Source organism: Pleuronectes platessa, chromosome 22, assembly GCF_947347685.1.
Source record: "Pleuronectes platessa chromosome 22, fPlePla1.1, whole genome shotgun sequence".
In the NCBI taxonomy this organism is placed as follows: Eukaryota; Metazoa; Chordata; class Actinopteri; order Pleuronectiformes; family Pleuronectidae; genus Pleuronectes; species Pleuronectes platessa.
The window spans coordinates 4,640,033-4,667,452 of NC_070647.1; the positions used below are offsets into that span (position 1 = coordinate 4,640,033).

General features: G+C 43.1%; 2 protein-coding genes across 4 annotated transcripts; both read right to left on the minus strand.

Annotated features, from left to right (window-relative positions):
* Nucleotides 1-1,532: 1,532 nt before the first annotated feature.
* Nucleotides 1,533-11,684, minus strand: msrb3 (methionine sulfoxide reductase B3). Of its 3 annotated transcripts, none has more exons than XM_053415159.1 (6): nucleotides 11,524-11,684; nucleotides 4,684-4,792; nucleotides 4,406-4,483; nucleotides 4,196-4,224; nucleotides 3,510-3,607; nucleotides 1,533-2,513 (listed from the first exon to the last, which is right to left on the minus strand). In XM_053415159.1, the coding sequence occupies exons 1-6, from the start codon at nucleotides 11,612-11,614 to the stop codon at nucleotides 2,334-2,336; spliced, it is 585 nt and encodes a 194-aa protein (XP_053271134.1). In that variant the 5' UTR covers nucleotides 11,615-11,684; the 3' UTR covers nucleotides 1,533-2,333. The 3 variants fall into 3 exon arrangements, with proteins under 3 accessions (XP_053271134.1, XP_053271133.1, XP_053271135.1); XM_053415158.1 differs by lacking the exon at nucleotides 11,524-11,684 and adding an exon at nucleotides 9,404-9,525; XM_053415160.1 differs by lacking the exon at nucleotides 11,524-11,684 and adding an exon at nucleotides 6,482-6,630.
* Nucleotides 11,685-13,027: 1,343 nt separating this feature from the next.
* lemd3 (LEM domain containing 3) lies at nucleotides 13,028-27,358 on the minus strand. Its single transcript, XM_053414856.1, has 13 exons — nucleotides 26,003-27,358; nucleotides 24,404-24,444; nucleotides 22,833-22,902; nucleotides 21,124-21,197; nucleotides 19,887-19,966; nucleotides 19,653-19,798; nucleotides 19,392-19,493; nucleotides 19,093-19,195; nucleotides 17,739-17,917; nucleotides 16,533-16,614; nucleotides 16,314-16,419; nucleotides 16,141-16,219; nucleotides 13,028-15,069 (listed from the first exon to the last, which is right to left on the minus strand). Exons 1-13 carry the CDS (start codon nucleotides 27,333-27,335, stop codon nucleotides 14,891-14,893), a joined length of 2,574 nt encoding a protein of 857 aa, XP_053270831.1. The 5' UTR covers nucleotides 27,336-27,358; the 3' UTR covers nucleotides 13,028-14,890.
* Nucleotides 27,359-27,420: the final 62 nt, after the last annotated feature.

Here is a 27,420-nt window from a genome sequence, read left to right on the forward strand (position 1 = left end):
AAGCGCTGGTGTGTGAATTTGTTTTGCACAATATTTGATACACACACACACACACACTTTCCTACTAGTACAAATGAATTCTACGAGTGCAAATCCCATAGAGCAGGTGATCAGTTGTTTTGCACCAATAATACCTTAATATAAACGTACGTCACATGTTGTGATTCTTCTGTTGATTCGAGATTATGGGCTTTATGAATCAAATTTGATTTGATTTGAAAATAACCTCAGTTTTTACTGCTTCTGCTTTTTGATTCTATGAGTCTTGGGTTTGAATTTTGGGTCTTACACAGTATTTTTTCCTAACCATCTCAAATGTTATTCCTCTTTTGATTGCGCTTTTATTAAAACTAAAGATTTTACTCTTGTTTCAAGAATCTACAGATTTAACTAAAGCCTCCATATGTGGGTCAGTCTTTATTTCTTCCTGCTATACTCTTGTTCTTTTCCTTTGCGGTTTTCCGACCCAACTGTCATTTGCACATCCTGCTTTTGTCTCCGTTTCCTTCCGTCTTACTGTCACACCCTCGTACCCTCATTTCTGTCCGTCTTACACTCCGTCCTTCTTTCCTTTCTTCCTTCCTTCTTCCTCTCCCCTATTTATCCTATTCCTGTGTTCCAATCACTCAGCCATGTGATTAGCTTCCTCCCTGACCTTAGTGTTCTTTGCGTCATTTTACTTTGCCCTTTCTGAGGATACAGGCCTTCTCCTTATCAGCAGGGACGGTGTGGAAAGACCCCCAGCTTTAAATTCCTGCTAAACCACATCTCTGAGGACCTCTTCTGGGCTGGCAGCACAATCGCAGTGGTCAGCCAGGAACCTCAGGCTCTCTACTTATTGAGGAATCACCAGTCATCTGCTGCTGGTGGTTTCAGGAGAGGTTGTCTCTCATAAAATCAAGATGTTGATAATTAAATAATGAATTACAGAAGCTACAAACTTTGCACTAGCAAGTTTGCGACAGTAGAAATTAAGTATAAACTGATGTTCATGCAGAAAGCATTCATCACACTCCCCACCTCCCCACTTTAAGAAAATGGTCACTAAACCAATCAAACTTAATTTAAAGCCATTTAAGCCAAACTATCGGTTAAAAATGCTATTTTATCTATCAATATTACACCAACTAACCATAACCCTGAAAGCTTCCATAGCTCATGCCATATGACACATAAAAGGAAATAAATGTAAACACCTTACAACAAAATATATATTGGGAAGAGGGTAGGGGCCATCTGCACATTTAGGAAATCTTAAATCAGAGAAAAGGCCTAAGTCTGAGATTAATTTTCATTTCCATCCTTTTTACCCCAATTGTGTTTTTTTACATGGCCCTAAACATCTTACAGATACAAAAACTAAGCCTATTCTTGGTTGAGGATTCTTTCACTGCAGTCACGACTATGATCCCACATTTATCTCATACTGTGTCAATCCATTCACTGAAGCTCCACAGAAACTAGTAAGTAGACATTAAGCTGAGATTGTTTCATGAATACATGTATTGAAAAATAGAAAGAAAAGTCACATGGTGCTTCAAGATATTTTATTCATCCATTAACTGTTTTAATACAAGCTGAAAATATTTCCTAAAGCAAAGGACTAAAGAAGGAACAAATACAGGAAGTGACCTGGAGGCCGCACTACATTATTTTCCACAATAAGATTCCTTCGGTCACTGCTGACGCTAGCACTTGCATAGGTGATATCGTTAAATTAACCTCTCAGTATCAAACAACACTTTAATATAGTAATATATATTTATTGTGTATACAAATTTGTTTGTTTGTCTAGAACACAACACTTCACCCATATATAAACTGGCAGAGCAGATGCTAAAACCCAGAACTGGATATGTAAAGGGAGGAATTTTGTTATTTGTCAATGTTGATGTTTTTCTGGGGGAAATGCATAATTCAGTCAGGACACTGTTACATGGGGCAGGAAGCAGAAGCTCATACCAAATGGAAACACAGGAAGTCGTCACTGAAACATGGGTGAAGGTCCTGTGGCAGTAACACAACCTCCTCCTGCTCCCCTCATGACGACAACGGAGAAAAGTTTGCAAAACCCAGTTTGACAAATACCAAATGATTATTTTAAGGCAACCAATTAATGCAGTGTGTGCGTGTGTTGCAGTTTTATGGCTGTTTAGGAAACATGCACTTTCCCATGTGACAGATTATTTGGTGCATTTGGTCTGTGTCTAGAAATAGAGGACTTTGCTTGTCTCTGCCACAACATCACCTCACTCTGTCTGTACTTTGTGAAGTATTTCAATGCTACAGGAACTTTTGGACTCCTACACACAGTCAGAAGGCCGGCATGTCCTTCAGAGCTCCGTCTTCCCATCGCTCGCTGAGCTGCTGGCAGCTCCGCCCTCGGCCGCAGGGGTGGGGGTGGAGGATGCCGTGTCTTTGGGCTGGAAGGCCAGTGAGGCTGAGTTTATGCAGTAGCGCTTCCCTGTGGGTCTTGGTCCATCATCAAACAGGTGTCCCAGATGAGCGCCACACTGAAACACATCAATGGAAAGTTTGATGTGTTCGATTGTAGACTTGTTCTGATGGGGATCTAGGATTTTTCCAAATCAGGGGCCATAAAGGGGCCACAATTTACACAGAGGGGCCATTTATATCCATAAGAAATTCCAGATCAGTAATATCTTTGAGCCAAGAATCATTGAATAAACATCTTCAAAACAGCTTCAGAAATAAAAATAATAAATTGTTGTATGTTTTATTGGTTCGTTTTTTCTAAGACTACTGACAGGACAGGGGCACTTTAGGGGCCAATCAAAGCTAATTTTTGGACATTCATCATTCAAGTTAATGAAGATTTTAGGTGGCACCAACAGCTTAGCTGTTATTTGCAGTAACTAGCAATTGTGTCATGTGATTACGTGCCAAAATAATCGTCTGCAATCTGTCAGTGCAATTTTAAAGTAAAAATAAACAAAAACCATAAATGAAATAAAGCTTATGAGCAATATGAGCTGGTACATCACTGGTCAGCCGGGCTTTGTGTTTGTGTTCTCACAGGAATGTGCACTTGCATGTGTTTAATTTGCCAAAACACTGTTGCTGGACGGCTTTGTGTCAAAGTTGGATCCATTACAACTTTTTGCTGGTTTACCCGCTTTGTTTTTTTGCCTGAATACACTGCCTCGGCACCACCGCTTTGTTGACACAGTGGCATCAGCGAAATCAATGAGTTTTTGAAGGCAGGCCTCATGTCGGTCTGAAAATGACCTTTTCAGAAAGAACAGTCACCAGACAGAAGGTGTGCACAATTTGGTGCAGATCTAAATAAAGTGTAATGTGTTTTCATAAGGGAACTGTTGGGCCTTTGCAGAGTTATGCGCTGGACTGAGTGACATCTTGTTAAATGTATTTAATTTGTTTTGTATTTTGTTATTTGCCTGTGAAATGCTACAGGCGAGCTGCTGCATTGGATATCTTCATCTGACGTCTTTGAGGTAAAGAATTAAATAGCAGTGTTTATACTGTACCTGGTTGCAGGTGGTCTCCACTCTGTGCATCCCATAGGAAAAATCATCGGTCACAGTCACAGACTCCTCCTTCACCAGGTCAAAGAAGGATGGCCAACCTGAACCCATGGTGGCAGGAAGGAAACGTGTCAGTACACAGGTGCCATGACACGCCGATGGGAATTGATGCGGGTCAGTGTTTGATTTTACATCAGGGAACATGGACAGGGCTGGAGAAATGATGTCAGCACCATGTAATGCATTTAAACTTCATCCAATAAACTGTTCCTGGTGTAAATACGTGCATCTACAACTTTTAAAAACTAGAGTGGGTCAGATTCAACTCATTCAGGAATGATTCAACTCTTTAAGTTGATGGTGATGTTTCATGCATCCGCATTGCTCCATGCTGCTGCTGCTGACTGACTATTACATGTACCTGGTCCACCACTCACTGCATATTCAATGCTTATAGCCATTACTTTAGTAGCATGCATATTATCTGCTTAATAAGGTTGAAACATTCAAATCACATGATACTGAAAAGCCACTGATCAATTATTAAAAGGACAATTATCAGCAAACACCAGCATTTTTATACTGCACATTCAAAACTGAGACCAGCTCCAGGAGAAATAGGAGCAGCTTGTAATGACAGAAGAGCAGGAGAGAAAATGGACAATAAGGTCAACAGTGAGTTAACTTACCTGATCCAGAGTCAAATTTAGTCTTTGAGCTATAAAAGGAAACAGTAATCATGTTAAATCCATGCGTAACAAATAAAAGCGGTTTTACATTGTAGTGGAAGACTAAGGCAAAGGATTATTTTTTAATTCCCCCCCCCCCCGTCTGATTCACTAGAAGGTGAGATGGTCCTACAGGAGACGGTCATATCAGGGAGACAATGCAGCACTTACCTGAACAGCTGATTTCCACAGACAACACACGTGTAGGTGCCTTCATCTTTATGATCTGTGAATTCACCAGTGAACGCACTGGTGAAAGAAAGCTCCATCAGTCAGACCAAAGCATGATGTACTAATTACTAAATACTGTTTATTAACAGAATGCACACATCATCATTTAAATGTACAGATATAGACATACATATACACACAGACATGGTGTGTACATACACAATTTTGAGTAATACTAGAGGCACAGCAGTTAAGAGTCATGCAGCGGTTCCCCTCACCTCTCAGTTCCTCTTTCCTGAGTCACATGGAACTGCTTGGGAGTGAGACGTTTCTTCAGCTCCTCCTGAGAGAAGCTCGCTGTCCATGTCTTCTTGGTCCTACACGCTCCTGAGGGGGGGAGGCAGGGACGACAACACATATTTACACTACAAGTCTGCTGATGACAGCGGCAAGACAAAGAAGAGCTGCACGTCACAACACTATTCCTTAGGTTGATGCCAAACAAAACGTTACGTCTTCCTCTCTCCTGACGTCGCTCTGAGACACAAGATGGAAACAAAACAGGCCGGCCAAAAACTGCTTGATTTAATCCAAAACTCAAAAGGAACCTGTGACAAAACCTTTCAGTGTACATATAGTGAACAGAACCACACACACAAAAGCCAAGCAGTGAATAGTTATTGTGTTAGCATTTTGAAATTTCACAAGTGAGAAGAGCTGATACATGGACCGTTGGATAAAGGTTCAGTGTGGCTATTTAAACCATTAAGGGCACTACTGTTTGTGTCTGAGTCAACGAGTCAACAGTGAGTAATGTGATGTTTCAGCCAACTGAAGAAGGGAGAGCCCTGATGTAAACACAGCATGTTCTGTTTGTGGGATGGATGTTTAGCTCGACTCTTCCTAAACGTCTGGATTATCATTAACCTCTGAGGTGGGGGGTTAGTTGTTTATTTTGCAGCCACACACAGACGTCAGCTTTGACTTCAAACAGGGGTGTTTATTTTTTAAACAGTGTTCCCAATTTCTTACAGTAGTTTTGTTTCATGAAACAAGACCATAACCTCAATAATAGTGCCCGGTTTGTGTCAGACATGTTGAGGAAACTGTTGGCTAAGGTGTTAGACAAAACTATTTCTAAAATGACAAGAATGGGTGTGCCCCTATTTGGACAATTCTATAAGACCTGAGGGAAAAGTGTGGAAAAATGATGTCAAATTCTAAATGAGAGCCAAAACATCCAAGATAGTACAGGGATCACAAAATGGTTATCTGTAACTTGTGAGGGATTTGTGCTAAGTTCTAAAAGAAACCTTTATAATTGTCCTTTATCTAAATATACATTTTTTAAATCCTCAACTAAAAACACATCACAGAAACTCTGTTATGTGTGTTTGTATATATATCATGATTGAATGAAATACATTTGCTGGCAAGACTATGATTAAGAATCCTGCCCTGAATGAATCGTTTCATTCTTGTTCATGCTACATATTAAAATCAAATCGCTCAACAGTAATCAAATTGGTGTACTGCTTTTCAGTGTAGTCCAGCAGGGGGCAGCACAGAACTGCCTATTCTTAAAGTAAAGTAATGTTAACTTTTCATCCAGAGGTGTCGGAGGCCCTTTTCCTATTTTGAGATGGAGAAGCACCTTCCAGGCCAAAATTCATCTGTGTAAAATAAATCTGGGCAAAATTAGACTTTGAAACAAGTTTATATCTGATAAAACAAGGAGTGACCAAGATTAAGAAACTCAGAAAGCATTCAGAACTATTAACTGCGGTACCTGGAAGTTGTTGATACTCACTGCTACAAGTTCAAATCTATTTAAAAAGGCACTGAGGTCCAGTAACCAGCCCTGTTCAGGTTAGGTCCAGTTTGGAGCGCTGAAACTTCATTCAGTGCAAACAAAAGGAGCTGTTCCGAATCAAATGGAAGTAAATAGCTGAAAGCAGCTTAGGTCAATGTAAACGCACACAGACGGGGACAGTAAAGACATGCAGACACACCAGCCAGGTGTTAAGGCTTTAGAGAGGCAGAGCACAGCAGGCACACAGCACCCAGTCAGTGGACCTGAGGGAAGACTGCAGGGCCTCAGAGTTACAGGCTGACTCTTGGTTATTAGATGCAGCAGATTGAAGCCCGACATGGCTGCTGGACAGAGGCTCGCCACCCACCACTAGAAACAAATGCCCCTCAGCAGGACTACACCGAGGACTGGGCTGGATGGAGGGGGAGCAGACAGAGGGAGAAATAACACACGACAACACAGGATTAGAGACAAGATGTGGAATGGGAGCAATGGTCGTCGGCATCTGTTTGGAGAGTCCCACTGGTGACACAGAGTTTGAAGGAGACTGGTTAACGGGCATGTTTAACACTGACACACACACACACACACCTAGAAAAACAAAACACATCAACGCCCTGTGCTGCACGGGGGACTGTACTTTCAGACAATGACGTCCCTATGAACTTTTAAAAAGTTTATTTCATTTTTTTCAAGATTTATGGAAATACGTTCCTTATCTATCTTGCTGACCAGACAACACAACATTCCAATAAAACCATTTGTTTCAAAAGACATCCAGTGTTCATATTATTATATTATATTATATTAAAGAAAAGATATATTTTGTACACTGCAGCTATGCGTATTTGAATCCTACTGCTGCATTCTTTTTAACTTTATTGCCCTTTGGGGGAATACCTCTTGATCTCAAAGTCTTTCATGATGTTTCAAAACCAAATGTCTTTCTACTAGGGATGCACCGATTTATCGGCCGAACATCGGTAGCGGCCGATAATCGCCTCGTTTACTGATATCGGCTTATCGGTAATAAACTTGACTTTCACCGATATCATTGGCAGATGTTCATATTTGTGGTAAAACCGCTGGGCACGTGCCTTGGTTGGGGGAGCAGTCGCCCTCCTCTCCGCGCCGCCGGAGGCTCAGTGTGCGGCACCGGGAGGTCCTCATCCGGTGGCACCTCACGGCGCCGGCGCGGAAGGCGGGGAGGGGACTGGGTACGCGGTCGGCGGCGGCCACTCTGGACGCGTGTCGGGCCCTTCTCGCGGATCACCTCAGCTACGGCGGCCGCTGGGGGAACCCTCCGGCTGGCGCCTAGCAGCTGACTGAGAACTGGTGCGGACCAGGGGAATCCGACTGTTTAATTAAAACAAGCATCGCGAAGGGCCACGGTGGGTGTTGACGCGATGTGATTTCGGCCCGACACTAAAAACAGGTAAAACTGAGGAGGGCTTGTTAAGTTATCTTGACTCACGCAGTGTAACTTGGTGTAAAAAGTATGAGCGTAGCGTCTGTTTAAGTACTTTATTCTCATGTGCACCGGCTCTATTCATCCGTCTCATGCACAGGTAACAAGGGAATTGACAACATACGTTATACACACAGAAGCCGTAACACATCTAATAAACGGGCAATACTGCTACCGTAAATCAATGAGAAGAGCGTTCTCTATAATGATACTTTAACAGGACTGTTTTAGACAGGATAAAAAGGTGCTGTTTCAAATTATCCTTGTGGTATTTTGACCAAAATATGTTACAGACATTTCATTAAGATCCCAAGGAACCATTTCAACTTGCGGTAAAATGGGCCTAATAGGTCTCTGTTAAATAAAGTTTACTTAAATCAGAGATTGTTTCATAAATCTGATTCAATTTATGCTCATTAAAAGATAAGAGTGATGAATAGTGCTTTTTAAATAATGATTTAATTATTTTTCTGGCACAAAAGGGTGAATGAATAACAACAAAAAGAAAATAAACAAATATCGGTATCGGCTATCGGCCAGATTGTTATTTTAAATATCGGTATCGGTCAAGAATTTCCATATCGGTGCATCCCTACTTTCTACTTCCATCTAGAAATGTGGAAACTGCTGTCCATTTGGTTTGTGTACAATACACTGCGATACCGTTAGCGGACAAGAGGCTGATAATCCTAAAACCCTAAATATTAGTCCCCTAAACACAGACGCCTTTTCTTCAAAATCCATTATGTATTCCCTGAGAAATCAAGGAAAATGCTTAAAAAAAACATCCTATTTTGTAATGTTAAAGTAAGTGAAGAAAAAAATGCCTGAACCAGATCTGCAACAAAATTGAATGGGTTCTTTCCTGACCCAAACCACATCCTTCCATTTAGATTATTGGTAATGTGTCCAGTAGTTCTGTGCATAGACCTGCTGACTAACAGAGAAACAAACAAACCGACAAACAAATACGAATATCCCTTGTGTCTTTATTGGACAAATCCCAAATTAAGACCATTCACATTATATTTGCAGTTTTAACACGCTGACTTATTTTACTAATACCTCAAGAGGGCAGGCAATTGGTTGAGCTGACAGTGATCGCCCTCCGCTGGATCAGGAGACAAACTACTTCAGACGGTCTACTTCTCTACGCTTCTAGACTGTCGATTTTGAAACAACCACACTTTCAAATGAATGTTTTTATTTCCAGTAAAAGTGACAGCACAATAATGATCATTAAAAACGCACACCACTGTGACAAGAACCACACAAAATGACACGTCACTGAGCCATGTCCCATCCACTAACATGGAGGAGGTGGGATTTATGACCTGTACCGCTGCCACCCACCGGTCGGCATTTGAGACACTTTTGCTTCAATTTGGGGAGGAGTCATGTCATCCATCTTTACATACAGTGTATGTTCTGATCCATCATCAGCACATGAGCACCCCCGATGTCCCACTGAGCCCCGTCTATTATTCCTCCACAACTTTCCAATTCTGTCCACTACAACCCTGATATGAAGCTCCAGACGTAGCCTCCAGAGACAGTTTGGAGCTTGTAAGTGAATAACTGATATGATATGTTGGGTGATACAAGTCTCACAATGGATGGATTACAACATTAAAAAAAACTGTGTTCCTTCAATTAGCACGTCAGCCTTCATTGCCCTGTCAAAGCTCGACATAGTAAAGCTAGGAAGTTACTCTACCTAGAGGAGCAGCACGCAGCGCAGGGCGGCACACTGAGCCGCTGACAGCACGAAGCAGGGCCACCGAGAGCCCACGTCTGAGGAGGACGGCCATGACACACAGTCATACTGAAGAGAGACAGAGAGACAGACAGAGACTGCCCTTTTTAATATATTTCATTACACCATTAAACATCCCCTCATCCCAGCGGTGGTTGGATTCTATTTAATGTCTCCGGATCAGCCGTTGCACGTCACCAGAGGGAACATTCAATCAGGAAGGAAAAAAAAGAAAAAAAATCCGAAGAGGAAAAATTCCCTCTGAGACGAGCTCTGATAAAAGCTGAACGAAGGTGCCCTTATATGGTAACGTTTCCAGCAGTGTGGCAGTATTCACCTGCAGGAAAACTGTCCTCTACACTCTCTCCTGTCTGGCTTTACTCAGAGATAGGATTTGACGCTGTAACAAGCTAGAAAACACTATGACAATAAATGTGAGTAAACTGTTTAGAGGATGAACAAGTGGCCCGCAAAATAAAATCTACTGAGAACGCAGCCACTTCCACGAAGCTGTGAACCTTTGCTCGCTCAACTCAGATTCAGTTCTCTCTCAGTCTTAGGCTCTGCTGCCTATAGCTCAGAGGTCACAGGTCAATCAGACAGATTCGTAACAATGTAAATGATTCTGCCACAGCTCCCGCTCCACTCACAGTGCTCTGCTCTTTTGCTTCACACAAATGTGACAGACAACAGTGTAAGAATTCCTGAAATGGTTTTGTAGCTCGTATGCACCATAAGTAAAACAATGACTCCAACGGTTTGTTCCTCTGCAAGGGCAGGACTTAAAGTGGCACTGTAAACATACTTGTGAGGGGCAAAAAGCTCCTACTTGCTGCTGTGCGTTCCTCTGGGTCGTAGTGTTTGTGACGTGTTGTCCTAAGGGCCAATCTGTTTAGCGATTTGTTGTTTAGTTTGAGACTACATGGGGTGAATTAATTGCCATTCCTATGTTGCTGGCCATTTTGTAAGTTGTGGTTGTCTTTTCCTATCTGCTGCTGTTTTCTGACTTGTTCGCCATTGTTTTATGCATGTTGCATGATTTGCGTGCCATTGTGTGATGTTGTTTGCCTTTGTTTTTCATGATTTATCATTCTTTTTACATGTTGAATTGAATTATTTGTTGTTTCATGACGTTATTTGCCCTCATGTTTTGTTGCATTTATCTGCTGCAGTCTTTTTGAAATTCGCTGTTGTGTTTTTTTGTCCACTTGTCTTTGTGCTCCGAGCGTCACAGCCACCGGGGCTATGGGCTGATTCCAGCAGCAGCTCTGTAACACAATGCCGTCACCTCGGTGGTGAAATAAAGCTGCGGTGAGAGCCACAGCTGCCAAGCGCCTCTATTCTGAGATCCACCATCGGAAAACACCTTCATTGACAAACTTTGCAAACATTGTAGATATGTGCTCAACACAGATAAAAATGTACATTTGTCAAAAACTGATCAAGGTAGAAAGAGGGGGAGACAGTTCCATCTTCACTGAAAAGTTGGTCGTACATTTGGATAGTTTTGTTGTATATAGTTGTATATTATTTGTATTCACATAGAAACACTGTGGAATCCATTTAAGGATGTGAAAATTACCAAAGAAAAGTCATAATTTAATCTTTAAAATACAGTCAAATTTAAAACCGAGATGAGGTTAAAACGTAACTTGTTTATAATTCTTCAATGAGTTGATGCAATGGTTCCAACCATCAGGGAATACAACTGGTTCTCTGACGTCATAAGAAAACACTGAATACGTCATGTAGAGTCTGGCCCCTGTTAGTAAAGACGTACTTGACTCTGTCAGTTAACGTTGTCACAACATGTCATGTCTCCTGAGCTCCACTCCGAAGTGTCAGTTACAACACGGAGTTATTAGGAGCCCGCGGCCGCCGCCGCCATGTTTGACCGAGCTGTCCAAACTCAAGAGTCTAAAATTAACAATAACTGGCTCGTTATCGAACATTCGTGTGAATCCTTGTTGCCGATTGTTCTGTACGTCGCCCGTCAGAGGACACGGTTAACTACGGGCGCCATGTTACCGTTCATATGCAGAACTGTTCCCTGTTAACCGATAAACGCGACAGAGACTCACCGGAGAGAAGCAGCAGCAGCAGAGAAGCGGCGGCGGCGACCGGGAGGTGTCGGAACGGTGATGAGGTGATGACGGTGTGACGTCGGAACATTTGAGCAGGGGGACGTCGACCAGCAATAATGTCTATGTGCGGGTGGGGTGAAAGGGGACCCGCTCATGTCCTTATATGGTCTCGACCCCTCACCGTTTCCGTTCACCTCCGTCACATCCCACAATATCGGACTAGACATACAAACACAGCAGCATAGTTGTTCATGTATTGTGTTGTTTACTGTGTTGTTTACCGGTTTACACATGACTAAGTTAACAGTCATGTTAGCCCCCCTCACTTCATGATCGGTGACGCAGCTACAAGATGATAAATATTCTAATAATAAAAAGAGAATGAACAGCTAATTAATCTATAATATATAATCTATTAATAAATAATATAATGGCAGTGTTTATCAAGTGAATTGAGTTTTGTACTTGTTAGTGTCATAATGAGCTTTGAATGCAATATCTATAATGTTTATATATAGTAGTATATATATGTGTGCTTTAACAAGGGACACTTTTCACAATATGTTCAAGAGTTGTGTGGCTTACTGAATCCGGAATTGTGTATGGATGATATATATTCCCGCCCCTGGTGAAAATTGTTGCCCCTGATTTAGAGAAATCCTAGATTTTTGTATCTAATCTAACCCTCTATATATCCTATTACTAATTTCTGAAAGTTTATTTGTATGGCCCCTTACCAAGCACAGACTTTGGCCTCAGTCACAAAATCGGTTTCTACACCTGTAACTACTTATCAAACTAAATATGAATGATGCTTAATACACATCATAACCGTGTATATGCTTTTTTGTAATAATCTTGACTTGTGTTGTTGATGCTTCTTGGGGAACAGACAGAGTAAACAGGAGGTTTTTCTGTGAGGCACCATTAAATGCTCTTAACTGAGGCTGGTATTTACAACTTTAAACACCTAGTACTCCACAAGTAGATGTTTTGACATCAAATCCAAAACTAAAAACAGCCTCAACGCAAATTAATCAGAATGCTGTGGAGCTATTTCGCCCCCATGTGTGCGAAAGACAGAAAAGCACATCAAATAAAAAAAAACTCCTAATAACTCTTTAATTTGAGCCGTTTGTACAACTGACAAATTACATTTAGAACTTATCTATATAAATGTCTCTGGTCCACACCCTCCCTCCCACTCCCCTGGCTAGCAGGTTAGGGATGCTGGTAAATCCAAACATACAATGCAATGGAAATAAAGCTGCATATAACATAACAGACCACATATCAATGTACAGTGTTGACATGAAGTGCATCAGAGTAAAGAGAACGCATTCCATGAGGTTTCTGGGTGAAGCACGAGCCTTGAGAGGTGGCATCACATCAAACAATTGACATTCAGCCTCATGACAGTCAGCGTGAGGGGAGACGCCTTATGTGCACTTTTCCGTTGGGTGTACAAAAATAGTTTACAGTGATGCACTAAACAACTGGCTTCTTTCTTTAAGTGTTCACTTTATTTTGTTGTTTTACACATCCTGACATTTGTTTGGAAGTGGATGTACGGTTTGATTCTTGATGAGATAAAGTTTTGACACATATGTAACAGGTAAGGTGACATTAAAATAGTACATCACCATGGCTGTTAAAAAAAAATGAAATAAATAGAGAGAAGCATTTGGTTTAATATCAAAGGAAACTGCTACAAAATACCAAATCTGAAGATGTAAAACTAACAAAACTACATCTATGGCAGGCCTTACTCACCCTTTGAACTGTTTCTGTTTCTTAAATCCAGTACATAGTCCAGTAATGCAGTGCCAGTCTTTTTTATTTTTTTTTAAAAGCACAAATTTAAGGCACTGTTGGGTCGTCCGCTACCTAACGAAGCAGATTTTGAACATTTGAAATGTGCATCATTTGTACAATTTCACACTGCAAATACTGAATCCAACTTTCAATTCACTGCATTAAAAAAATTTCATAATTTCTAGCATCTCTTGGAGTTTAAAAAAAACAAACATTTTCTGAATACACAGGTGCTGAAAAACACACAAGCGATCAGGAATCCCTAAGTTCAGTGAAGACTCCTCACAGGGGGCTGGGGGTGTTTAGAATAGAGTGTTACAAACCCACAACATTCGCACAGTACTCCTTATGACAAAAAAGCGTGGTAGCATCGTGTTGTGTGATCAACAGCTTCCGTCACGACAGGAAACACAAAATGTTCTGACTTCATAGTCCTCGTCTGGTCTGTTGGTCACGTACACACACACAAAAAAAGGGTGAAGACACACACACACACACTGCTTGCATGAGAACAGGTGTGGAACTCCAATTCAATGCAGGAGGTCGCATCGGCAGCATAACATTACCCATCTTCAGAGAGGTAAATAATAAATGTAATAAGTGATAATAACTCTGGGATATATTGGATTATATCTGCAGTAGAAAGTTGCAGGTGACTGTTAAAGGTACACCCCCTGATTTTGTTACAATCGCTCAAAATCAAGGACAAAGGGAAAGAAAAGCCCGTTCATAGAAAACACGGAGCAAAGGAAACACACGGTGGCTGAATCCTCACTGTAACTGTGGCTCGGTTCTACAGCCCGAGCTTTACTGTGTGCATCTGTGCTACTGCAGCCGCTAAGGGACTCGTCGCCTCTGCATACACACGTACTCTGCTGAGGCAAATGAGCAGCAGCAACAGCAGCAGCATCAACAAAAAAAAAAAAAAAAATGACCTTATGGTTTTGCTTTTAATAGAAAATATGTAATAATAAAGCTTGTGCCACCATTCACGTGTATTTACAGGACACCCGCTGCATATCTGGTCATGCCTCCCTTGCTTAACTAAATAATAATAATCAGAGTAATAATAATAACAAGGAGTACATCGAACATCTTCAAGAAAAATCAACATCCACGCTGTGTTGTATCGAAAGCTTACATAGAGGCATACTCTGAAACATGCAGCCGTTTTTTTATACAGTGCCCAGATGAATTCCATCATGGGATGAGCTGGTTGCACCGTGGAAGAGAAGGAGGGAGGGCTGGAGTATCTGCACACATCTTAAATATTCCAGAAGAGCTTGGCTTCCTTGTTAAATCCATGACATTTCTAATACAATGATTATAGAAAACAAACAACTGCAACGAAGAACAGCTTTTCTTGCAATTATCCTGTGTTGAAAAATAAAAATAAAAATCAACAAACGAAAAAAAAGAACCAGCTCTCCCGTGGCACAGACTGAAGTCTTCCCCGTTATAAAGCAGCGAAGGAGCAGCAGCAGACTGGTGCTGTGACGCTGGGAGGGCACAGAAGAAAATGACGCTCAACCTAATGCTAATGGGCGTCTCATGAGAAGCCTGAAGAGTTGGCTGAGCCGTGTTGCTGCGGGCTGGCCGCAGTGTCCGTGGTGCCCGTGGCTTTCAGGTGGAGGATGGAGGCCCTCAGGGGCGTGCTGGAGCCCTGTGCCTGTGGGAAGCGCTGGTGGTATCGGTCCAGACGCAGATACTTTACCGTCACCAGTTTACCTGTCAAGATGAGAAGGAAACAGTCACTGACCACTCATCATAGTGTTCTTCGATACATTGAGCTTATCAGATGTCCATAGCTACATGTGGCATTTTGTTTACTGCTGTTTCACGTTTCTCCAAATACCAGGGTTCGGCGCTCCTGTCTCAACATGAAAGTTGTATCGCATCACTGCAGTTTTAGAATAAAAGGTGAAGCGGTTTCAAGTGTTTACGGCCCCCGTTGCCTAAATATCCTAGATCAAACGTAAACCCTAAAATAACAGCTTAAAAATCCGTTTTGAAGAAACATACTAATAATTGGGAGAATGTGATCTGTCATCGCTCCCTGGAGGCTTGGAACTGCACTATGCAACTCTGGTGTACCCTGCTGGAGCATTACAAAACTGCTTTCTGACAAATCTCACCGTCCAATACCCAGAGCTGCAGTGAACAGCTAGCTACAAGTCACAACTAGCTCGCTATTCTCAGCGTGAACATCATTGCAGAGGATGCGAAGGCAAGGAAAACAGAAATTGGCAGAATAAGAAACCTAACAAGAGTGAATGTGAAAGCATATTTTACTAATTTGTTATCATCAGAAGCAGGTAAACCCATTTCGAGGTTAAGCAAGTTAGCCAAACACTTGAATGTGATGGGATACACATCATGCTCGGACATCGATAACTTCATCTATTATATCCGCTTACTGTGTTGGCTGTTCTATTCCAAGTTGTGAATCTTGTAATAGGAACAAAGTTCAGCAGGCCCTCACAAACCATGTAACTAATGTATTGATCTATGAGCTCTACACTACAATGTTGTTATGGTTTTTGATGAATGAAATGAATAAATCATAAATGCTCCTCAAGTTAGTTTCCACTTGCAACAGGTCTGCACTTGACTGCAAGCATCTGCGGTTGCGTGCCATTTGACCGATCGGCGCTCAAAACTCATTAATTATTCAAACTGGATTTCCTGGATAGTATTTCATCTTCTCACTTGTACCTGTGGCAGCGCAGCATCCTTGTTTTCTCACTCTGTTACTGCTGATGTGCTGTAAATCTAAGTGTTATTAAGTGGGTGCTTTACCATCGAACCAGGAGCCATGAAGTGCCTTGAAGGCTTTCCCTGAGTGCTCTGCAGAGAGACACTTCACGTAGACGCAGCCCTGTGGAGAGAGCAAGAAGCACAGTGTGATGTTGCTGTAGTCAGAAGTATAGATGTCAGACATGAGGGCAAGTTGCTCATAGGACGGAGCGTACCTCTCGAGAGTTCTTGTCGACAGCGATGTGGACGATGCCGTCGTTGTCGCTGCACTTCTCCAGGATAGCCTCGTGGATAGCTAAATCCCAGTTCTCCCCGACCTCCCTGAAAAAAAGAAAACACATACAGGGAATTTACAAACGGTAAAATGAATGTGGGGAAAAAGGAATGAGCTCCCGACGGCTCATCGAGGAGGCAGCAGAGACGACTCAACTCACATGACTGGGTCAAACATGTTTCTAATCTTCAGACATGGAGTCAGGCTGTTGGGGGGGGAATTCCTCCGGTCCAGAGGGAAAGCTGAAGGAGAGAGAGAGACGAAGTTTCAGTGAGCGCGCAGTTGGATCAGTGCAGTCCACGGGTCCATGGTGATCACAGTGAAACGATATGACCCCGGATAAGAGCAATGTTTAGGTTCCCAATACATGACATGTTACCAGGGCCTATGAAACTGTAAGGTGCAGGGACCTAAGGTGGCAACATGCTTCATGCAGCGGCAATTTGAAACATCAAGGTCTGAAGCAGCACAAAAACACCTCATGTCCAAAGGCTGCATACCACTCAATCTTCCACCTGTCCACCTCAAGAGAAGAGACAAGAGAAGATGTCTGTCGGCTCATTGTCTGTACAGCATGTACTGAAGCCACTTGAATTTTTTTTTGCAGTGTTCAATATTTGGCAGTGTTCAATTACCCGGATAATCCACTCCTCGTAATAACGTAAAAGATCTTTGAGCGGTTTTGAGCTGTTATTGTAAAGTGTACAGCCTTCTGCGCCCCCTTCTCTGTATCTGTCTTTGAAACAGCCAGAACACTGTAATTGTCTTTAGCACCAAATGTCATCTTCCCTGTTGGTCCACTCTCCTCTCGTCGTGTGATATGACTCAGTTGCTCTGATGCGATGGAGCACACACTTTCACATTGCCAACTGGTGACCTGGGTGCTACCACTGATAAACAAAAATGGACCTTATAAATTATATATCTACCTATTTCTAACCCTCTAGTTGGTGTGGTCAGTGGGAAAGTTATGTGATTGGTATGTGCCTGAACACTGTGCAACCCCAGTAACTCAGACTACTGCAGCCACCCTACTGGTATCGTACACAACTCTTTAGCACTGAGAGCAAGACAGGCCAGAGGGATTTTATTCTCTCTACTAATTCTGAAGAGCGCTTCACACATTGGCATACACTTGACGTAACTGATTCAATTGGATTTTTGATTGTGAACTGATTCTGACAATCAGGAGATCAGTGCCGATATCCTGCTCCACTAATTATAAACAAGAAAAATAATTGTGCTGTGAATGTGTCAGCACCAAATGAAATGGAGAATTAACATTTATAGACAAACGCCTAAGGGAATTTCCTGCTTTCCTGGTCCAGTATAGTCTTGAGCAAGAAAAACAGTCAGTGCGAGTTACCTTTCCCCTGCCAGACTTTAGAGGGCATCAGTGAGCTTTTGTCACAATTGAGAGAAGGCTGTATCCACCTCCAGACCAGGAAGTCTTGCCCACCGATCCTCTGATTCTCTGTTCGAATGCGGGACTCGTTGGCTGAGAGGAACCTCTCAGCCCGCTCCCAAATCTTCTTCATTTTCTTTCTGTAAAACAGCAGAAGCAGAATGTCTCACAAATTCTTCCTCACCTGAGGCATCACGTTTTCTGATGTTGCATCCTAAATTGACTTTAAACATAAAGGTACAGAAGACAGCAGTAACTACACATCATGTCCCAAACCTGTTACACACACCTATCGCAGTGGTGGCAAAAAAATCTTGTCGCTTCTAAAAAATGTCCCTTTTTAAATTCACAAAAGAACATATCTAGCCGTTCCAGAAAAACTACACAACACACACAAACACATTCAATGCATCTCTTGTTCCACTTCCTTGAAATAGGATTTTAATATGGCTCAGATCAACCTGTTGCATGTGATTTCATTGAGGAAAAAAGAGCTCCGTCGATCTGTAATCAGCTCTTCATTACAAATCTGTCTGAGGCAGCACCAGCTGAACGCTGCTGCACATGACTCCAGTCCTCAGATCACTTCACTGGTTACCAGTCTCAGAAAGAATTAACTTTAAAATCCTACTACTGGTCAATAAATCGCTGAGCAGCTTAGATCCAGAACACTTATCCGATCTGCTGAACCAGTGTGAACCTTGGAGACTGCTCAGGTCGGCCGGTTCAAGATTACCAGCGGCTCCTGAGGTTAAAACTTTATAAGGTGAAGCCTTTTCAGCCTCTACGGAGCCCAAATTTGGAACCGACAACCTAAGAATAAACAACATGCTGAACAGTTTTCAGGGACATGTCTGGACCGTCGTCCGAAAATGATTGTATTTGATCCAGTTAGTTTTGGTTTCAAATTTCAGGAGTACACTGCCTGTCGTCCTCACCTATGTGGGCTAAGTCTGCATAAACGTGACCTTGATTGGTCTGTAGACGGGTGTGCGTCTGATGTTGGTATGTTGTCAATCTAGCTTTTGTATTTGCTAACTTATTTTCATGCAGTGCATAGAAAACAGTAGTCTTTTAGATTTTAAGGAGAAAATGAATGAATGGTTTGATCCAGACGAAAGAAAACCACCTCTTTTGGTTTGGAATAAACTGAAAAGTCAGACGGTCCAGGCCAACTGAGGTAGGTGTTAAAGTGCCGCAAATCTAAACTCAAGATTGACAGTGGGACAGGAGCAGGATTTATAATCAGCCAGTGATTTTACGCCTAAATATATTTGTTGTATTTGGATCGAACTGCGACAGCATTGGTACTGACCGCTCCTGAGGCTGAACCAGGGAGTCTCTGACGTGGGGGATGGGCAGATAGGGCTGCAGGTCCTGGTTCTCTTGGCAAGCCTCACTGTGGCTCCTTAATACGTCTGTACATGTAAAAAAAAAAAACAGTAAGAGTTACAGACTCATCTCAAACTTACAAAAGTATTCATTAATTCAGTATTTTTTAGAACCTAAGAATTTTGTCCCAGGGTATTCAGAGAGCTCCGCTGGTAAAGAGTGCCCTAGGGGAAACACTGTATTCAATTGGTTGACGGCCCAGTGACTGTGGGGGGTCCTTACCGATGATCCTCTCCACCATATCGTACATCTGCCTCGTCTCCTCCTCTTCTCTCCTCCAGCGATACTTGACATAGCAGACCAAACTCCACACACAGCCTACCACTGCACACACAAACACAGGATGCACAAATTCAAACACAGCTACTTGGGGCGTCTCGAGGCACAGTTAATGCACATACAGCTCTGTTCAGTAATCTAAAATACTAAATACGTTTAGTCATTTGTGACATCATGTTTTGGGCTTGCTGTGGTTTGTCTCACCAACTGCGATGAGGAAGACTCTGCTGATGACAGTGAGGAAGGCTCGGCGGAAGCGGCACGTGAAGGGCATCTTGGGATGTGTGGACTCCAGCCTGTAGATCTCAGACACGTCGGTCACTGGTTCATCGGCTACCTGTGCAGTCAGCCTACACACAGAGAGTGAGGACACATGTCACATACACAGACAGCGAGATGGAGCTTGTGATCAGCAACCATATTTCAATTGTGAGTTACCTTATCCCAACGTCCTGTCCTGTCCGGACTATCCACTCCAGAGAACTGATAACGAGGTACTCAAACTCCTTATTCTGGGCCTAAATAAAAAGAAAGAAGGGGTAACTGATGAAAGAGACAGCATCAGATTCCTCCACACTAATGCTTGTATCACGGAACATCTTGCTTTCATTTGGGCGGATATATTATCGGGGTTGAGCGGCCACACTGCTGCTCTTCTAAAAGTCAGTCTTGCCCATTTGCTCGCACACGGTTCAACTCAATATAAACAGTCAAGACAATTTCCCCCCCAGTTTCAGTTCAATATGTTACAAATATAAATATTTGCAACACTTTAACGTTTCAAAGTTAAATCCCTGATTAGATAGATAGATAGATAGATTACTTTATTCATCCCCGAGGGGAAATTAAGTCGTCATAGCAGCCGGTACATTTGTATACAATAAAATACAATAGAATAAAATATAAAATATTGCGGTAGAAAGAATAAAAACAGAAACACAAGATAAAATAGGTAGATAAGGTGCAGTGGCAGATGATGGTATAAGTACTGATGATATGATGGTAATGTTATTGTTAGACAGTATATAAAAGATAGTACAGTATATATAGTATATAATATATATGATAGTAATTATACCAATATAATAGCAGTATATAGTAATAATAGCAGCAACAGTATATATAATAATAATAATAATAGTAAAATATAATAATAACATGTACACATGTATAAATAAAATATGTGTATATAGACTTATATATACAAAGAATATACAAAGAGTATGATATAATATATGATATATAGTACGGGTATCAATATAAGTATTTGGCGATACAATAGATAATATAATATACTGTGAGTGTAAGAATATGTAGACAGAGTGTGCAGGTCAGAATCATCAGAGAAAAGATATCCCTGCTCTTACATTATATCATTGCTGCTTGTTCATAGCAAGTCAATCTTCCTTCTGTTTACGCAACTTTACAGAAATTATAATCGGCTGCGTCAACATAGCAACTTGCACTTTACAGGAGTTTTGTCCTTGTGCCTCTGCTGATTATCCTGGTTGATGTTTTGCAGGTGGGAAAATTCCCACAAACACAATATTCAGAAGTGACCCTTGACCCACTTCAGTAAAAACACTTATCAAGCTTCCAGTTTCTCCTTTCTAATATGCAAGTACCAAGAATCCCATGGCCTCTTGCGGTCTGTTTCTGGTTAATGGGGACGTACCTTTAAATATGCGGAGGCCTCGTCTATGGACAGACTCCTGTTCGGACACTTCTGGTCTCCACAGTCATGCTGGCCTGTAATCACAGTTTCAAACCATCAGTGACGAGAAAAAGACACACACCCTGGCTAAATTCATCTCAACACAATGTTTAACATTCAGTTTAGAGTAAAGAATAGCTCTCCGGTCTGATTGTATGAGAAGCCCAACCTCAAGTTATTAAATCACATTAGATTTTGAATACTGAACAGTATTTCATGTATTGTGTACTTCATTAAGAATATACTGAAATGGAATTATTGATCTCCTTGCTCCCTCAACAGCCTCTGTTCTTCAAGGCCTTAAGATTATGCTCCATGACTGCATCATACCCTCTCAACCGATTGGTCATCAGCACATTCATGCTGCCAATGTCCTGTTCTACCACATCACTCCATGGATTCATACGGTTGACTCCGTTTTGTGACTTCATCTGTCCTGTGTTGGTGAGTCTGTGTCACTGCAGCCTCTAATTACTCTTCTTAGCCTACACGAGAGGAACCTGATGCGGTCTCTGCTGCTGTAGAACGTCCACCTTAATGTTGATTGTGGTGTTCATTTGGAGAAGCTTTTCTGGTCACACAGTAAAGAGTGTTTATCTGAGTTGCTGTAACCTTTCTGTCAGCTCTAACCAGTCTGAGCATTCTCCTCTGACCTCTCATCAACACAGAGCTGCAGCTCACTGAAGTGTTTTTTTTTTTGGCTCTATTCAGAGAAATTGCTGACTGATCAATTGATGATTCATTAACTGAAGCTCCTGGCCTGTATTTGCATCTTTTTTCTGTTGCACCGCTGCACACGATCAGCTCATTGGATAACGCATGAATAAGCGGGTGTGCAGATGTTCCTAATAAAGTGCTTTATGAGCGTTTGTCAAACCACTGGATATTTTCAGAAAGATATAATCACCTGTCATTATAAGTTCCTCTATTTCCATTACAACATATGCTGGCGTGAGGAACTTCCATATCCATTTCACAATGTACTGCTTTTCCTTTGTCTGTGCATTAGATGCAAATGTTTATCTTTTAGTATCAGTCAGTGAAAAGGTTCACATGCAATGTGCACAAAGGTCCCTTTCACGCACAACATAGAGTGAAAGATTAGTTAACATTGTGGACTGTAGCTCGCAATAGCCTGAGCACATTGCAAATAGTGCTGCACAAACCAAGTTTGAGATCTCTTGTGTTATTATGAGAAGTATAAACACTTTTTGGTTAATTAAGAAGCTGTGGTGGGACAAATTACAATATGAAAGGCAGCTACAGTACAGATAATTAATGGGAACCACTGATATTACATAGAAACGTTTAACTATGCCAAGGCCCTGGTCTTATCAATGGTCAGAGATAATGTACCATCCCCACTGACACCTTTCTCTAACCTTGACCTGACAAACCTTTAAATTACTTGAAGCACATTAACTCCCTCTATTGGATTAGTACTCGTTAATACTCATGATTGCATATTGATACTGTGACCAAAAGCATGGCACGCTTAACAACGCATTTCTGTAGTGAAAGAGCTGTGAATAAACACACTCCATGAATATAAAGAACCGCTGCTCACTCTGTCATCGCAGCAACAAAAGAGAGAGAACCTTTCCTGAGAGAAAAGTCTTTATTCGACACATCGAACAGTCACTCAGAAGACACAGAGGGGTTATAGCTACCAGCGATGTTGGCCAGATGGTCATGTAGATTGAGCAGCAAGTTCAAGATCAGGTCCTTATCTGCCTTGTCCTGCAAAAAATAAACACACACCAACAGAAATACAGTTAATTTTTTATGTTAGAACTTTGTGGTGGCATTTTGATTAGTTGTAAACCTTAAGGGAGGCTAAATATAAGCAGGGGTTTCCTGCAGAATTCATACCGCCTCCATTTTCCAACAAAATTCTAGTTCAGTTGAAACCGCTAGGAGTGATCATGTTTGTCCTGGCTAAATTGATGCCTATAAGCGGTTGATTACTATAAAAGAATTGCCTAGCTTCTGTATGATAGTACCAGAACGTTAGGGAAAGGTAATGGCGCCACAAACAGACTGCTGCTCCCCTCTCGCTGTCTCTCCCTCACACACCCAGACGGAGCTGATGTCTCTGACCCTGTACAGCTTTAACGTCGCTCATCACGTAATGATCGATACTTTTCTTTAAACGAGTCAAATCTTTCTTCGTAGCTTCTCATTCATTCATAATTCAGCTTGTCTCTCGCGATGACACACACACATCGACACACGCACTCACACCCCGCCCAAACTTCGGCCAGGACCAACCCTGAATGCAAACTAGCAGTGATGTCTGGATCAATTTGTATGGCTCAAACACTGATTAGAGTCCTGTATCTGCAAAGTCTGAACAAACACCAGCTTCAGAACCGATATAAATCAGTTAACAGACAAGTTTATGTTCGCTAATGCTGGTCAAGGTACTCACTGAGTTAACATTACCAGGAGCATCTGTTTTAACTGACTGCTGCTATCTGAACGTTTTTGGATGCTGTTCTTTTGCATATGCTGGCACTAGGCAAATCCAGACACACTAGTGTTTGAACTTGGGAGTCACTCACTGGCGTGCCCATCAGACAATTTTCCACAATTGCAGACTCTATATTTTCACTCACATTTGCAGCAGAGTGCTGCACTCTAGAGGCTGGCTGTCATATCGGGGCACAGCACTGCAGCATGAGAAGGCTGAGGTGGAAAAAACACATCAGAGTAAAGTAAGGATCGTATTTTGATCTGCTGTATTCTTGCGGATGCTAATCTATTAAAATATGCCTGGTTCGGCTCAGGGCATCTGTATAATCTAGAACCTGGGATTTAGGGAAATCTTAAAATGAATTTAAAACCTAATGCGAGTTATGACTAGTATTCAGTTCAGTTTGACCTGGCTCTACAAATCAACATTTGTTGATGTAAAAACATCTGAAACAACTCCCAGCCAGACGTTTGGTTCTCTTCAGTTTTCATGCCAAGTGCACATCACAGAAAATATCCGAAGCTTGAGGGGTAGTGTTGTTTCTGGGACAGTTTGCAGCAGGGCCAGGAGTAGAACCAGTTAATTTCATTAGCATGGCAGCACTTCAACCGGGTCCACCACTCACATCCATCATGCTCATCTAATTCCAGGTTGTACACATCGCCTTTCCTGTGCTAAACATGTTGAACAAAAACTTTGCAACCTAGCTGTTGTACACAGAACCCGAAGAGGAGGGGGGGGGGTCAAAGGAAAATATCTACTTACATAAGTCGAGTCAAAGTCGCTGCCAAAAGGGTGGCTCCTAGCTGCAAGGAAAACACAGAAAGTGGTAGAGTCAGGACAGAAACAACAGCATGCTCATTAAAAGTGCACGGTAAACCAAACACACCAGAAGTGCAAAAAGCACCAGCTGGATTGGTGGGAAGGAAAACTTGTACAAGAAGACGGCGTGTTTGGAGACATGAAATGTGAGCGAGGCGCAGACATCACTTCACACGTGAGTCAGTGTCTGTACACGAAGCTCAGCCCTTGAGGCCTCACCACATCAGCCAGGCACTTTGGAGTCTGAACAGAATGATACTGTACACATTATAATGCTGAAAGAAAATGTCTGCAATCCCACATCTGGCTGTTTACTCACTGGGCGAGTGGGAAGCTGAGAAAAAAAACTATGATGAGCGTAAGTTAATAGTATTATTGGTTAAACACTAATGTGAGCTCTACCGAATAAATACACGTGTAGCAGTGTGAAAGTAACCTGACTGTCATGTGTGAAATAAACTGTTTAAACTGCTGAAAGTCAAAGCAATGTTCAAGGTTGTAAATTGAAGTGTTATCGTTTGGCTTCTCCTCCAATTCAACAACACTGGTTTTGAACATTGAGGGGAAATTGGTCACATTGGAAGAACGGATTCATACGGAGTTTATTACATCCAGGGTTTGGGGTTCAGTGAATCCAGTTCTTAGTGTGCAGCAGATCAGTGGGATCAGGTGAAACCGCTGGCAGGAATGTGCAACACATCACCTGTCGGAATTGGTAATGTCACAATTTTGCCTAAGTTAAGCTTTATTTTAATTATGAGTGCATAATTATAGTTGTTGACTAATAATAGCATTCCTTCTACCGTGTTATTGCTGAAACCAGTTTGTATTAAAGAGCCGGAGGTCTGCACAGGGAGCAGACCCACTGGGAGTGTGGAGTGTGTGAAAAGTGTGATGATGCAGGGCAGCCTGGACAGACCAGCTCTGAGCCAATGTCTGGAGACAGTTAGAAGTCATTTGCTTGAGAAGAAATGCATCAGATCGATTTAGAAGCCGTTTTAGACATTTTCTCGAAATTGGTGGTTTATGGTTGTCAGGTGTCTTGCTAGCTCCGGCCACCACAAAGCACAGGCAGCGACTGCACCTGCAGGAGGGACAGACTGAAGACAGGACCTGTGCTCATGGTTTGCACTTGTTGACAACAAATCAGGCCTCTTCTTAGTTGAAGCAGTGAAGGCTCATAGCTGCACTGGATGATCTGTTGCTTGTATGATAGTTGCTGACATTTGGAACAACTGCTTCACGTTTTACACTGGTGAAGAAGAAAATTGATTATTGATAGGAATCTCCTGAAGTTTGTACAAAGGACAAGGTAGTGTTTTGCTTGCAGGACAGGCGGGTGTAATAGTCCACAGCAGCTCTGTCTACATGGGGTACACCACTCTTCTGAAGCCTGACAAAAACTAAACAAACACACAAACCCAACAACCAGGCCACATGGGGATGGATTAGCCTGTCTGACCTAAACCAGTGGGCACATTTTACCCATTGAGGGGATGGATCATGGGAAACTTTGAGTGACACATCTAATCAGACACTTACTGACTCCATCCGCCTCCGAGGCTCCGGAGCCCCTCATCCTCAGGTACATGAGGCCCAGCAGCAGAAAGAAGAGGCAGGCGGCTGTGAGCAGGAACATGGACAGGTAGTGGGCGCTGAAGCTGCCGGGGGAGGCCACCTCTTCCCTTTTGAACTGCTGGAGCAGCTCGTCCTCCGGGCCAGACAGCTTCTGCTTCAGCGCTGCCTGGCTGTACGAGTGGTTGGGGGCGGTGTGGTTGGAGTGGTTGCCCCGGTACGGCTGGGACAGGCTGCTGTAGTTGGTGAAGCGCGGTCTCAAGCCGATGCTGAACCTGTTGGAGCCGCCGCCGCTTCTGGAGGAGCCGTCCTCGCTGTCGACGTGGTTGTTTTTGCCGGCGTCTCGTCTGTGGTTCTCGGCGAGGGACACGTAGATGGACTTCCTAGGAAAGTTTCGCCTCCCCGAGCTTCCCGGCGGGTCCAAGTCCCTTCTCTTCAGCTCGTCTTCCTCCCCCTCCTCCCTCCGACTTCCCACCATGTTTAGACTCCCGGGCGGGTTAACCTCTCTGGCGGCCCCTCCCGTCTGGGACCCTCGGGCGAACGCCGCTTTCGAGTGGCTCCGCCGAGTCTCCAGTCTGTCCCGCCGCCGGTCTTCGGCGGCAAGGGCCCCGAGCTCCTCCTCGTCCGAGTCTGAGTAATCCCCGGCTAACTTGCTAGTGACCGAGTGAGGCGCCCCGCAACCGTTTAAAGAGCGAGAGTTCTTCTCCGTTCCCCCCTCATAATCGTCCTCGTCTCCCGATTCGTCGTAATCCCCCCCTTCCGCCTCGGGGCTGGATCTTGCCCGAACCCCCCAGCCCAACGAGACACCTCTCTTTCCGTCCGGACCCGGGGAAGAGCCGCTGCTATTCAGCGCACTCCCGGCGCCATACTGACTCTTGTTCGCCCCGGTCGGCGTCGCGGCAGGCCTTATCTTCGGCTGCTGTTGAAACGCGGGGCTCCGGTCCGCCCTGCCACTGTGATTGAGGCCCTTTCTCCTCAGTGGAGTTTCGGCGTCAGACTCGTCGGAGCTGAAGCCGAGGACGGCAGACTTCCGGCCCGGTCTCCTGTTGGAGCTCAGGTGCGTGACGTCATGGCTGGCTGGCCTGAATCCCGCCGTGTTGCCGCCGCCAGTGCTGCTGTTGACGGCCGCGGTGCTGCGCGTCTTCCCGGCCCGGGAGCCCCGCTGCTGCTGCTCTTCGCGGAGCTTCTTCAGCTTCTTCAGATACACGGGGCGGGTGTTCTCGGTGACCGGGCCCGGCGTGAAGCCGAAGAGCTTCAGTTCGGAGAAAAGCTCCTCATCCGTTAACTGCACTGACGCCATCTTAGACAAAACTCTGGGAGAAGGTTGTGTGGCGGAAGTGACGTAGAGGTGAAGTGGCAGACGACCAACTGTGCTGCGTTCAAGG

What these genes read in the sequence shown, in the direction of transcription:
- msrb3 (XM_053415158.1), bottom strand. Translation starts at nt 9,497, where the DNA reads ATGGCCGTCCTCCTCAGACGTGGGCTCTCGGTGGCCCTGCTTCGTGCT. An exon ending in GCTGCGTGCTGCTCCTCTAG is followed by an intron (nt 4,793 to 9,403) that starts GTAGAGTAACTT and finishes TCCCCCCCTCAG; the next exon opens with GAGCGTGTAGGACCAAGAAG. An exon ending in TAAATTTGACTCTGGATCAG is followed by an intron (nt 3,608 to 4,195) that starts GTAAGTTAACTC and finishes CCATGGGTTCAG; the next exon opens with GTTGGCCATCCTTCTTTGAC.
- lemd3 (XM_053414856.1), bottom strand. Translation starts at nt 27,335, where the DNA reads ATGGCGTCAGTGCAGTTAACGGATGAGGAGCTTTTCTCCGAACTGAAG. An exon ending in CTGGTTCAGCCTCAGGAGCG is followed by an intron (nt 17,918 to 19,092) that starts GTCAGTACCAAT and finishes GCTGTTTTACAG; the next exon opens with AAAGAAAATGAAGAAGATTT. An exon ending in AACATGTTTGACCCAGTCAT is followed by an intron (nt 16,420 to 16,532) that starts GTGAGTTGAGTC and finishes TCTTTTTTTCAG; the next exon opens with GGAGGTCGGGGAGAACTGGG.